This window comes from Nestor notabilis, unplaced genomic scaffold (genome assembly GCF_000696875.1).
Source record: "Nestor notabilis isolate BGI_N333 unplaced genomic scaffold, ASM69687v1 scaffold19490, whole genome shotgun sequence".
NCBI lineage: Eukaryota > Metazoa > Chordata > Aves > Psittaciformes > Psittacidae > Nestor > Nestor notabilis.
The window spans coordinates 19,146-33,324 of NW_009912674.1; the positions used below are offsets into that span (position 1 = coordinate 19,146).

General features: G+C 39.0%; 1 protein-coding gene across 1 annotated transcript in view; it reads left to right on the plus strand.

Moving 5' to 3' along the window:
• CCDC158 (coiled-coil domain containing 158) overlaps positions 1-13,088 on the plus strand; it is a 30,714-nt gene extending 17,626 nt beyond the window's left edge. The window contains 6 exon segments of the mRNA XM_010020647.1: positions 1,193-1,318; positions 3,316-3,467; positions 5,354-5,413; positions 5,760-5,827; positions 7,316-7,528; positions 12,991-13,088. Of these exon segments, the coding sequence (XP_010018949.1) occupies positions 1,193-1,318; positions 3,316-3,467; positions 5,354-5,413; positions 5,760-5,827; positions 7,316-7,528; positions 12,991-13,088 (717 nt within the window).
• Positions 13,089-14,179: the final 1,091 nt, after the last annotated feature.

Sequence of the window (14,179 nt, forward strand, 5' to 3'; positions counted from 1 at the left end):
CTGGGGTAACGTGGTCTAGGGTGAGGCATCCCTGCCCATGTCAGGGGGTTGGAACTTTGGAACTGGATGATCTTAAGGTCCTTTATAGCCCAAACTATTCTGTGATTCTGTGATTCTCTGGTTGTTGCACAAGCAATGTCCATAATTTCAGTTACTTTGAAGTGCTATGTACAGTAAGGGCACCAAAAGAAATCAATAGCTACAGGAATACTGGATCGTATGCTTCAGATGCTAAGCTTTGGTTTCAGTGACACTTCATCATTTTCTTGCAGCCTTAGGCAAATAAAAGCTAGAAATGTTAATGGCATTATGATGGAAAATGAATTGGAGAGGTCTGTAGGGATGTCTTTTACTAGTGTTAACTGTTAGAGCTAGAAAGCACTAACAAGCTTTGGGGCACCCACATCCTTCTTCAGGCCTGAAGTAAACCCAGCAACCATAAAGCTACATAAAGGCTGGATACAAGGGCTCTGAGAATTTGTTTATGCTAGTTAGTTAGGCAGCACAAAAAAAAGTCATGTTTAAGAAGCCAGGAGAGATGTTAGCAGGGAGAAAGGAAATACAGTCACGAGGCATCTGGGACAGAAAAAGGAAGACTTGGAATTGTCATCTGTCAAGCTATAGAGCAATAGTGAAAGATGGGGTATAGGGAAAATCATGCACTAATGAAAAGCCAGTATCTCTCTCATAGAGCCCAGAACTTTTATTGCCCAATAGATTCAGTCCAATCTCTACCTTTACTAATGAGTTTAATAGAGAATATTATTTACCTTTGCCTTACTTCTAACTATAGACTATTAAGGCTGCAATGAAACTACTGCTATAAATGAATGGTACACTTGGAACAGAATTACTATTAATTTTAGTTACCCAACCCAATTGCTAGTTTTAGTTACCCAACCCAATGGCTAGTTTTGAGTGAGAAACAAAATGTTATTTTCAAAATACCACTCTACATCAGTGATACAGTAAGTACTTCATATGAACAGTGTCAAAGGTGGGGAATCTGTTACTCAAATGAAAGAACACTTGGTGTTAAGAATTCACTCTTAGACAGTGTTCAAGAAATGAGTGGTGCGTATTATAAGGTATTTGTCTAAGAGATGCCCTGTTACAGAGGGCATGATGTCTATACCCATTTATTCTGCTTAGCTATACTTGCTTATTCTGCCTGGCTCATGTTTTTCCACAGGCGCTGCAGGGCCGAGGCTACTTGGCAGCTTTTCCTTCAGGCAAGCTGCGGCACATGGTGCCCCTTTCCCATCTCCACTCAGCGGTCATGCCACCTTCCCTGAACTTGGCCAGCTGTGTCACTCAAGTGAGTACCTGTCCAAAATGGGAAACCGCACAGGAAACAGGGATGTTCCAAAGAGCAGAAATAACATGTGACTGATAAATGGGAGAGTATCCAGCAGGACTGTCTAAGAGTGAATTCTTAACACCAAAGATGAAATAATTTTCTGTAGCTTCTTGTATGCTAGGGCCTTTCAGATTTTCTTTCTTTTTGTATTTTTATATGTAAAAACCATCCAGACAATAAAAAAATCTGTAGATTATAATAGGAGTTTATCTTACCTCTATCACCAGTAACATTTATGACCTATTAAAATTGAAGGTGTTGATCTATAAGCAGTTTGGTCTTCACTTTTTTTTTTCTTTTTGCTAGTACTTTACTTGCTTAAATCTCTTACATTTGGCAATGAAAACAGACTGGTATTTCTGATAAATTTCACCATCAAATTCACCTTAGTAGGTTTTAATACTTAAATCTTTCTCCAAGCTGGCTTTCACTATGACCAGTTTTATCCTAAAAGACACATCACTGTTCTTCCTTTCTTTTGTTTTTGTACATCTTTAGATGCTAGCGTTCTGGTTTTTCATTACAGAATAGATCAATTCAAATCTCTTATGAAAAAATACAGTCTTGGTATTTTCTGTATAGATTTTATCTCATTCTACAAAAGGGACCTGATGTATCTCCAATAGAAATTGGTAGAGGTTTTTTCATTAATTTTTACGTCAAAATCTGTAGGAGACTACAACCTACTGCAGGTATTTTTCAATAATGTTTTCTGTTTTACTTTCTGATGTGGTGACAAACATTTACATCAAGGAACAAAGGAGAGTTAATTCTGTAAACTCCCTGCAGCATCAGGTATTCCCATTCTCTTTACTTTGAGTTAATCGATGTAAACTTCTGAGGATAAAGTAGGATTTTAATGTAGTACCATGGCAAGAACCTAGCAGGTTTTAAGAGAACTTGATTCAAGGTTTACTTGAATCTTCTTGGTTCCTGCATGATTAGTTATTTTACAAAATGAAGCAGCTCTGTCACTTGAGACAGGAGACCCTACCTGGTCGATAGCCTGGTTTCTTAGCCAGAGTTTGGGAAAGATGGATTTGGTCTGACTCAGTATCACATTGACCCGTTATGAAGCTGAGGACTTGTTCTCCATATAAGCTCTGTTGAAACTAGTGTGTTCCCATTGGAAGTAATTTTTTTTTTCAATGAAAAAATGCTACCAAAATGTTTCTAGACAGTTCCATCCACAGATGAAGCATAACTCAGTAGGAGCAGTGCTTCGAACATAAGAAGTGCTGACTAGTCTGAAAAATCCAGTTCTTACTGTCAATAAAGGATTCTTTGAACCAGGCCTTTGCCTCGAGTCCTGATCAGTAAAGTGAGAATAATACTGCACTTCATCTCAGAGCGTAGCTGTGACAATGAAGTGGTTGTATTTGCAGACAGCTCAGCTCTGATAGAAATGAGTGCCTAGACAACACCTTGATACAACTAGTATTTCAGTCTTCAGAGCTGTGTTTTTGTACCAGACAGTAATACCTGGGGTCACAGGTCAGAAAGGAGCAAACAGAGTTGTCACATAAGCAAAGATTACTGGTGCTGCGTACTGAAAAAGGTAACGGTTGTACAGGGCTGGGGGGGAAGCTTTCATAATGAAAGGCTTATTTTAGTGTTTTTGACCTTGAAACAGTAGTCATAACCATTTTACAACATTTATTCAAAATGCCGATGTTAGCCATGTTCTTCCTCAGTTGTATTTAGTTGCTTTACACATTGCTGTCAGATAACTTCCAGATAAGAGTGCAGTCATATTCAGAGAGTATTTTTACAGTTTTCCCGTAATCAAGTCTATCCTCTAACACTTCTGAACTAAAATGACAAGAAATCTGCCCTGTTTCTAACTGGGAAGACAAGAGTAGAGTGGGGGAAAACATGTGATTTTGGATGAGTATAGGAAAGAACTGAAAAAGAGACCGCCTTTATAATTACTTTGTAACTGAATTTTATTTCAGATGTCTTCCAAGCCAGGAATTTTGAAGGAAGAACCATTGCAGGATCTAAAGAGAATTTTTCAAGAATTAACAAGCTCAGGCAATGATATTCCCTCTGTGGATCTTGGCAAGGATGGCAGCAGTGGTGGGAGAAAATCACCATTAGCAACCATGTAAGAGTGTTATTTCTGTCATGTGCTGTGTACTTGTATTGCCTTTTAAAACTGGGATCTGGCTATTTGTGTGCCTCAGGAGCAAACCTTTTTACAAGAAAATATGGTTTACAAGTTAGCTTGAGTTAACCTGAAAGCTTCCAAAGATTCAGTTGTTTGCGAGGTTCCTCAGATGCTTTAGGTGGTAGCATAATAGAAGGTTACTACACCATTTGCCTTTATTGCTTACTTTTTGGTGTTTCTAGTTTTATTTTCATGCGGAACTCCTTTCTTCTACCTCTGCTGTGTGCAAATATCCTTCCTCTCGTTGTTGTAGCAGGTCGTTACTAAACGACTGATAATGACCTGAAGCTGAGAAATCAATACAGCACAAACTCTGATGTGTCTAAGCCAGAACATAAAGATACTCCATAAAGGAAAATATAATTAATGGACTTCGATTAGAATCAAATTTATTTAAACCATGACACTTCTCCCATCGTACACACTGTTGGAACAAAATCATATTGGTCAATATCCTATGTATTCTTGGTTTGATGCTGTGTTTGGTGCTATGTTCTACTGAAGACTACGAGTTCCTTGTAGATCAAAATTCTGAGGTAGCTCAGTGAAGTAGCAGTGTGTAAGATTCATTGGCCAGGCTTGTGTTCCTGATCTCCAAAGCCTGTGTTTTTATATACTACAAAATGAGTGTTGAATAAGTGGGAAGGATTACCAAAAGGCATTCATCACATTGGCATTTTCTGAAAAGAAAAATATGGTGGTGACACCCACAAGACATTGCTGAAATCTGTAGAAGTTAAGAATCTTCCTTTTAAATAAATACTTCATTAATTAAATAGAGGACCTTTACCAAAGGATATACAAGTGATATATGGAAAGCTGGAACAATGTGCTTCTAGGTAGCTTCAGCAGAGACAAGATTTTGTTGATTGTCTCCTATGAAAACTGAGATAAAGCTCAATGACTGTTTTTTTTCTTTTGTTCCCAGTGCTTAGTTCAAAGTTGTGCTGTATCCAAAGTTACCATATCAGAATATAAGATGGCAAATACCAGATGCCATTTGCTGTAAACTCTTACTTGATTTATTCTTTTTTGTCTATTCCAAAGCTGAGATTGTCACAAAAAGCCTGACAAAGAGCAAGAAGGCTTAGTATGACAAAGAAAGATAGCACTTTGTGTGCTTCAAGCATGCTTAGCAGGGCAGGTGGTGGTGTAGGTACAGATGGAATAGCAGAGCTCCTGGTGGAAATGGAGCAGTTCTGCAAAAGATCAACATTAAATTCAGCAAGATTTTACTTCTTTGGAACACTACCAAGTGTCTCTCAATGCTCATACTTTTGAGTCTAGCTGTTTGGGGTTTTTTTAATTTAATTAATTATCCATTTCCATTATCTTACCAAATACCACTGTACTCTTAAGAATTTACAATGCCTGAGGAAAGACTTAGGTCCAAACCTGGAAAAGGCAAGCATTTATGTTATGGTAGTAATCTGGTGCTATTAGGTGAAATGTGAGCTAAAAAGAGGCTGGTCTGAAGAAGCTAATTAGAAGCATTGTTGTGTGAGTAACCAGAAGGAAGACTGCAGTGGCACTAGTAGTCTAAAGCAGTTATTGTCTTTTTTCCATCTTTATGACTGTGAATCTAGTCGTTTATTTCCCAGAGATATCCATTACTTCAATAGTCTTAAATTCCCTCTAGTACTAATAGACTTCTTTTAGTGGAGTCATATAACAATTTTATGATGTCTTTTCTTCACTATTACAATGTGGCTGCCATTGTACTCTGCTTAAGAAACAAGCTTATCTTCTAAAAATGTGAATGTAGCAATCCTACTGGCATGGCTTTTGCTGGGTTTTTGACAGTGTTGTGTTTTTCTGTACAGAGAAACTGCAGCTAAAGACTCTGCTACTGAAAGCAGCATGGAGAAGGATACTTGTGGACGGTGAGAAGTGCTTTCACTCAGCTGAGTAACCTACTTCTCAAAATACTCATTTAAGATTCCGTTTCTAAGGCTTCTTTAATACAGTGTCAGCCCTGAGCTTGTTTGTATTGGTTTATTTATAATGGTAAAGCTTCCTGGGAATTGCAAAACAAAGCTGTAGTGTTACTTTTATCCCTCTAAGAAAGAGCTCTGGAATTTCGTTACATCGTTAGCTTTTACTTTACATGTATAAGATCTGGAGATTACATAGGGGAGCTTCACATTCTCACTGTGTTGGCTAGCTAGTATTATCAAAACATAGCATAATACCTCTGGAATGCCAGTTTTGCCATTATTTTGCTTGCAGGGATGCTTTATGCTTCCATACAGCAGATCTTCAGTCCCAAGACGTTACCCTGCCCTTTACATCTCTTGGTAAGTTTTCACTGGCTGCAGTTGAGGATGAACGTGCCATATCAATGTCAAACTGGAACATTAAATAATATTACAAAAAATACAGTCCAAATATAGTATATTTTCTTAGGTCATTACCCAAATACCTCCTAGCAGGTTCTGTTACAAAGTCTTTATTGAACTTGCTGCAAAATCTGTATTTTGTTGCAAACCCGGTCCATGCAGGTTGATATCACTGTACCTAAAATGGTTATCTTCCATGGTAGTTATTCATGAATAGCAATAGTCTTGTGTACTATGGATAATATTGTCACATTTTTGGTGCCTACATTTAGGCTCTTGAATTCTGTATTCAGGTATCTAAATACAGATGTACTTTCGAGAGGAATCATTTCATTGCAAATTCTGTTGATTTCCTTCCAAGTACTGGGTGGTCAGAACCTCTTAAAATATGGTAACTAAGCAGAGGTAGAAAGATACAGCTTTGAGCATCAAGGTTTGAAGATACCAGACTTAGCCACCTTCTCTTTTTTTTCCCATTGATTATCCATTCTGTGAATTTTCTCTGAAATTTTCCTGCAGATGCTCATATATTTAATTGTTCTCTATTATTATTTAAGCCACTGTGCTCCAGGGATAGGCTAGAACTCCTCTGTTTGTCCTGAGGAGTAACTACTATAGGTCCTCTTTTTATATTTTTGAGTATTAATCTCCTGGGTAGTTACTGTCAGCCTTCTAGCAAACCTACTCAACATCCAGGGATTTTTCCTAGCTTTCAAAGCAGCTGCAAGTAGTGTTTTTTACATAGAAGACTTGAGATGTAGTTCAGCAAGGGGAGTTTGTTAGAAACCCCCCAAATTATTTTCAAGATATCCCTGGAGGGGTGTTATGAGTAAGGAAACAGGCTATGGGAAGAAAAAGGGAAAAACTGTAGTAAATATCCCCCTTATTAGTTACATACAACCTCTTTTTTATTATTACACGCACACAGTGTGCCAGCATATGAAAATATGTCACGTAATCTGTTGGTTGCATATTTCTATGTGTATCTTGTCTCTTTTCCTTATGACTCCTTTTCTGCCAGGAATTCAAAGCATATCAGTCAGTTGTTGGAAAGGAGGGAAATGGCAGAGCTATGTAAGCAGCATTTTTTTTTTCTGCTTCTTATACCTAAGTTGCAAGATCCAAGTTAGCAGTAACATACAGGGATTGTTGGGATTTAGCAACTAGGATACTCCCAACAGACACAGCAGAAAAAGTAGGTGCTACTTTCTTCTAGGCAGTTTTACTGGCTGTTCTTCACACAATAATCACTTTAAGAGAAACAAGCATTTTGCGAAGAGGCTATAGTCTCCTGCTACCTTGGCTACTAACAAGGAATGAAAGCATGAAAGAATGCAGTGATGGAGGGACCTCAACCCCGTAACTGTTACAGAGATAACATCAAAGCTTGAATGCGGGTTTCTTTTGAGGTATGTGCTCACTGCTTTTTGCTTGGATATTTCTTAGGAGGTGCGTCCATCTTCTCACCAGCTTCTCACTATACATCTGCCCCCAAGAAGATGTCTCGGGAGCGGAGACACAGAGAAAAGTCTCCAGTACACTTGTTGTTAACTGCTCCACCCGATGACCTTGCAGCTGGCTCCAGTGCCTCACCACAGCACAGACCATCTGCACAGAAGGTCAGCTGTCCAGAGGGTGCAGCTGCAGTCCCCCAGATAAGTAAGTCCAGTCCCATTTCCTGATCCAGAGAGCTTGGCTGTGTCTCTTCCCAGCCAGTACAATGAGTGAGTTACAAACTGTATGTTAAATTCAGCCATTCTGTAGAAACCAGGGGAATCCCACCGTCAGTCACTAGTCTCTTACAGTTTATGATTATGGTATCTGTACTTCACACTGCATTGCTTTTTCATGTACCTTTGTAATACGTCGCTTACAGAATCCATCCATGTTGCTGAACTCGAACACTAATGATTCTCAAGTGTACAGGGCTCACACGGGATTAATCTTCCATTTGTGGTTCCAGAAGTGCAATTACAGTATGCAAATTTATTGAAACATAATGTACTGAAGGTTCATTTTAAAGCACTGCTTTAGCAGCTCTGGCCCACTTGCATACAAGTGGCCTGTTCTTGCTTACATCAGGCTGCCTGTCTCAGTTCTGTTCAAAAAGAAAGTTTCTTCTGTGATAAATTAATTGGAAGTAAAATGTAGCAGCTAATGAATGTACTATACAAAGAGAAGAGAAATTCCATACAGCACTGGTAAATTGCTTTAGTTGGATAAATAATGTAGAGATGCTTAACATCAATGTTTGCAGTAACAGGCAAAACAGTTGCCTAATACTAATATTTGTCATAGCTGTTGTGGTTCCTGTAGCACATATAGAAAAGTCTTAGGGTTTACTGAAAATACTGATGTAAGATTGTGTCTGTGTAGCTCTTAAGTGATAAAAATAAGCTTTCCTGCCTCACAGAATAGGTGTGAGGATGAAGAACATTTTCGGGGTCTGTTAATGTCTATTAATGACTTGCCAGGGAGCCAGGCTGTCAGGGCTGCTTTATTACATTGAAGTGGCAGAAAGACCCCAAAATGAGTAGATGCAATAGGAAAAACTAAATTTTCATATAATACTTACATTCATACTTGAAACACTACGTTTCTCTATTTTTCAAGGTCTGAAAATACAGACATATAAGCACTGCAGGTAGGAGAGTAATAGAGATGCTGTGCACCTAGCTCTAAGCTAGTGCTGTTACAGGCAGAAATCTAACCATGGCTCCAAGGAGCTCAAAAGGACTAACATTTCCTGCTTCTCAGGTGGCATTTTTTTTGTAGTTCCAACTTAACTTTAGCATGTCTGTATTGTGTTGTTATCTTATTAATGCAGACTTCTCAGTCACTTTATCTTTTGCATTCTTGGAACATCAGAAACTTATCTCTAAAACAGCTGGGCTGAGCAGTCACCCGGACTAAAACCTTTAACATTGCTGCTCATTGACTTTTGCTTCCCCAGCTGCCTGGCTGTGAGAAGATGAAGTGCATGTTTATTAGCTGATCTGTATTTTTAACGCATGTTTCACAACTAAGAAATGCCTGTTGGTAAACACGAGCACAAATGTGTGTGGCATTTCCCCATCAAAGTGCTGAACTGGCAACATGAGTGAGGTTTTTTTGTCTTGTTTGTTAATCTGGTCAGCCAGTTACCTCCATCTCTGGCTCATTTGGGGTTTGGCTTGGTTTTTTTCCCCTCTTTTTATTTGAGAATTGGTGACAGTAGCAAAAATGAAACAGTCCAAGTTCTGTTCAGAAAAGGCTTCAAGGGTGGGAAACTGTAGTTGTTCTTATGGTATGGGTGTCACCTTGTCAGTCTGTGGGTGTTAGTGTTCAGTCAGACAGGCGCAGTGGCTTTTGAATTTTGCACTGGTCTGAATTCTCAAAGACTTAGCTTTTCTGGTTTTATGTCTGGCTTCAGTCAGTTACATCTTTCAACACCTTAGTTTTCCATCTGTAAAATGGAACTGACAGTACTGCTCTCCTTGCAGTTTTACTGGCAAAGAGGGACTTAGAAGTTGTGGGCATAAATACTGATTTAGTAACATAAAACACTTGCTCTCCATTCCCCAAATGGGGACATTTATAGGCAAAATAGAAATGTGTTTGCATTGTCACTTAAACAGAAATCTTGCCAAGTATAAATTTCTGTTCATAATCTTCACTTCTTACTCATTTTCTTTGCTACTGGAAGTTTTATTGTTTGCAATTTTATTTTCTAAGAACATCAGACAGCTTATTTAAATAATTTATAATGACTTTTTTTTTTTATCTATGATAACATATTGATGAATAATTTCTCACTAGCTTCTCAGCCCATGAAAAATAGTGAGGATACACCTAGGAGGCCACAGAACAAGATGGAAAGCCTGCAGAACCCAATGGGACTGTTAAAGATAAAAAACCAAGGTACCAGAATTTACCAAAAGTATTCCTACTTTATTTAAAATACGCGCTCTGCAGAAACTGTTCTTGTTACCTGCCAAAGCACTACCTGTGTTTTTGCATGAGGTCATTTTAGATGTGCCTGGTTTACTAGCAGTACCCATTTCTATATTATCCTGCTGCTAGGAGAATTGGATTAACTCTGCAATGCACTGTTGTTTAGCCCCTTAGCTCTAATAAGCTTCAAGATCCTTAACATTTCAAACACGGCAGCTGGTGAGGGGTGCTGTCATGTCCAGTTAAATGAAATTTTTAACAAGCTGATGACTCTTTCATGGAAACTGAAGGATAATCTGACAGCAGTCGACTCCGAAAATACAGTTTCCCAGCAGTGGCCGCAGAGGCATATTCTTTCTTCCTCAGTTTTTAAAATCTGAGATGACTGCAGTGATGATGGAGAACTTTACAAGTTTTCCTCTTGCTTCCTTGGAAGTCACTAGTAAAGTGCTCACGAACTCCCATGATGGTAGGAGGCCAAGTGAGATGGAATTTCTTTTTTCTGCACTTTTTCTTATTTCACATTCCACTTGCTTCCCTTTTGGCCCTTTAAGTCTTGCTGCATAGATTTGGGAAATTATTATTTCTCACATCATACAGGGCACATGTGTCAGGGACATACAAGTGATCTGATTTAAGGAAAACTAATCAAATTGTTCATTTAAAGTGTAAGGTAAGCATTCTCATTTTTATTCTTTGCCATCCATTAACATATTCAGTTTGCCTGGTTTTATATCCACATAATAGTATATATTCCTATCTGTAACGTATCAAGAGTTACCATATAAAAGTAAATTTGTTTCCATGAACTACTAATTTAATTAAATTATTTAAGTCTACAATTGTTGATAATTAATAATTTGATTTAATAATTTAATTAAGTATTAATTTCACACCATCCAATAAGAGAAATTCTGAAATCAATGGTAGTTCACCTCTACTCCAGCATTTGCTGCTTTGGCTTCACAAAGCAGACGAGGTGGAGCCTGTTTAGAACCAGCTTTATCTTTTCTGTTAAGGCCGTGCATATAAAGAATTACAAACTAAAGCTGCATTTGTGAGGGCTTAGTAAGTGCAGTGTAACATTTGAGAGGATACTGGAAAGCTTCAGGTGTCTGCACCTGAGGCCTCAATCATTCTAACATAAGGTGGTGGTCAGGTAATCTGTTCTTGCTGCTATTTTCAGCCATGTCACCAATGATCAGAACTCATGAAGTGAAGACAGAGAAAGCAAAGGAAAAGGAGAAACAGCTATCAAAGGGAAGACGCCATGTACGTTAGGGATTACTTTCATGTATGTACACTGTGTTTAAGTTATATTTTTAAAAGATTAATAATAAAAGGTCTTACAGTTTTGTCACTCTGGCCTGGAACCATGACACAGTTTTTAACTTTGAAATGGGTGAGACATACAGAGGAGTAGAAGCACATGAAAATACAGACTCATTCACTAAGCACACATTTTCAATGCCTGCGTGCTGAGAGTGACACTGGCGACAGGGCACTGCTGATTGCTTTAAGTAGTTCTTCCACGCATTCTGGATCTTGCACACCATTTCAGGTCCTGTTGTTTACAAAGTTAGTTTGAAAATGGTCTGTTGGGCTGCTTCTTTCTAAAATAAATTGGTTTCCCTTCCTTCCATACTTCTTGTTACTACTTCAAAAAATTCTAGTTCATCTGGATACCCCGTAACTGCCAAGTAGTTTCAATAAAAGCAGGAAATCTGCCTGTGGCTCCTGTAAACGTTGAGGTAAAGTGTTGAACCACATACCTACAGCTGCAAGACTGCACGGATTTCATCCTGTGCCATGACTCCTTTGAGCAGAATGGACTCCTCAAGTGTAGTACAAATAGAGAGTACACAGTCTACCTTGGGCTTTGCTTTGTAAGCACTTGTATTTTGATTTAGAGCTGAAGGGGTGTGTGTTCCTAGTTTGGGACTTTTTGTCCTTCCTCAATTATCCCTCTATAAAAACTAAAAAAGTTGAAGTTCAGCCATAAAAAAATGCATTTTGAACCTATACGGGCTTTTTTTTTTTAATAACAGCCTAGTATGACTTAAATACCATGCTCCACCATCCTTATTAAGAAGTTTGCTAATATAGTGGGCATATTACTTTTCATTGGTCTTCAAAATGCTGTTGAGTTGACTCACCGATACAGACAACCTTCCCTTAATATGAGTGCCTAAGAATGATGTATTCAAAGGCCATTCCTAGTGTGAGATTAGTAATAAACAGGAGGGCATGTTGAGAACCTGTGGCATATGTGAATTGATTTTAAAGCCTCCTATGTGTTTGACATTTGAGGATTTTGCAGCAGTGGCCAAATGACTTACTGCACTTAAAAGACTATCCAATGCTAAAAACAATTCCAAAGTAAGAAGATGAACAGGATCACTAAGTATCGGATTGATGTTTAAAGCCTCATTAGTGTCTCAGGGAGCAAGATAGTTGTTTAAAAATAGGCAAGGGAGGAAGAACTTTGAACAAGGACCCAAACTGACTACTTTTCCAGGATTTGTTATTGGATTTTTTTCTGGGGACTGGTTGTGAAGAGCAGATTAATAGTACTGCCCCTTCAGAGTCCAGCAAGGCTGTCTGAGAATTTGGTCCACAGAAGCTGCTGACCAGGTAGCAGAGGGAGTCCTTGCTATATACAGTATTAACAAACAAGGGCAAGATGTCCTGCAATAAACCTGTACCCCAGCACCCCAGGGTCACCAGGAGGTGCCAGTGGTACAGCTTCACTGGCATTAGTGGTTTTCCTCATTATCTGCTTTCTGAAAAGCACTTACTGGCTTGGATTTGTGGCAGCATGGAATGCCATGCTTGAATTCAAGGGTCTTACCCAGTGATTTTGTCCAAGCCAAATGTTTTGTAGCTATGGATCAGCAAATGTAGCTTCATGAGCACAAGCCATGCAGATAAAAGCTTGGGTTTTTTGACTTTAAAGCTACAGAACTATATTCAGAGTGGATCAAATCTCTGAGGTTTTTTCAGTTTAGGGTCGTCTTGTGTCAGAAGAGATTAGTGAGTTGTTCCTAAGCTGTCCTCAGGTATTGTCAGTAGTATTTCGGTTTAATTCAGGTAATTTTCTTTATTTTTTATTCAGTGATTCTGTCATTTTTTGCAACAGTATTGCAAACTTAACTAACATTTTGACTAAGTTAGCTCTCCTTTTCTAGGAACTGATGGCATTGAAAATGAAACGATCAGCTTAGCTGGTTTGTGTAGCACAGTTGGGACTCATACGTATTTGACAGATCTACTGAAGTTTTCGTGAGGTATAGAGGATGGGAATGTACATTCACTCTGTAGTCCTACAGGTTGGAAAAGGTCAATGAAAAGTGCACTGTCATTTAAGGAGAGTGTTCAAGGAGCCAGACTAAAAGAGTTCCAAAAGACTGCAGCTCTGTGAGACCAGAAGGGAGCAGGTAGAGCAGTACAAATAGCCAGAAGGGAGGTCCACCAAGCAAAAAGGCAGCTTAGCATCCTTGTGCTGGAATCCAGTGAAGTTGAGAACATGTCTGGGCTTCCTCCCTGCCACCAGCACCAGGCCCTGGGGAGGCAAGAGGGTCAGAAACTCATGGGCCCTAGAGCAGCTCTAGGCATCCTGGACTTGAACAGCAGCATAAATAGCACTTTGTTATTCCATGCAATACAGGTGGATGACACAGGAAGACCGTTAGGCAAATCTTGACCACAGCAGGACACCACAGATGGCAACCACCCCCCTAGAGAGAAAACCTAATATCAGGCTAATATTTTTGAATGGATCATGTGGAGAGGCTCCAAACAGTAAGTCTAACTCCCAGAGAGAATGTGGGGTGGAAATGGTTTTTGCAGAGGTACCTGCTGAATGAATAAGAAGCAAACAAGCTACATCATTGCAAGATTTCTCTGTGTGACTTGAAACTGGTTTATGCCCAGTAGTTGCAGACTCAGGCCATCAGCTCAAGCTTATCATCCACATACAGCATTTAGCATTTGTACACCAAACTACTTCATAAATAGGAGTAGAGGGCATTTTTCCTAAAAGTAGTCAAATGTCCAATGTGTCAAAAGTTTATTATGGCAATATGAGCAGGTGAACTTAAAAGGTAGCTCCTTGCTTACAGTTTCTGGCTTTGCCAGTTTGTGAGACAGTTTATTACTTGCTCTTTGATATCCTGAGACGCTGGCTGCTAGGCTGTTACATCCACATAGGAATGTCAACAAGAACTTGTTTCTCACTTGTAGCTTCACCAGTCTCATAGCCAGGAAATTGGATTAGCCAGATAACAGCCCCATCTAGCAGAATCGTTTTTATGCAGCAAAGCAACTTTACTTAAATCTAACTTCACACTTAAGTGAACAGATTCTCCAATGATGAGG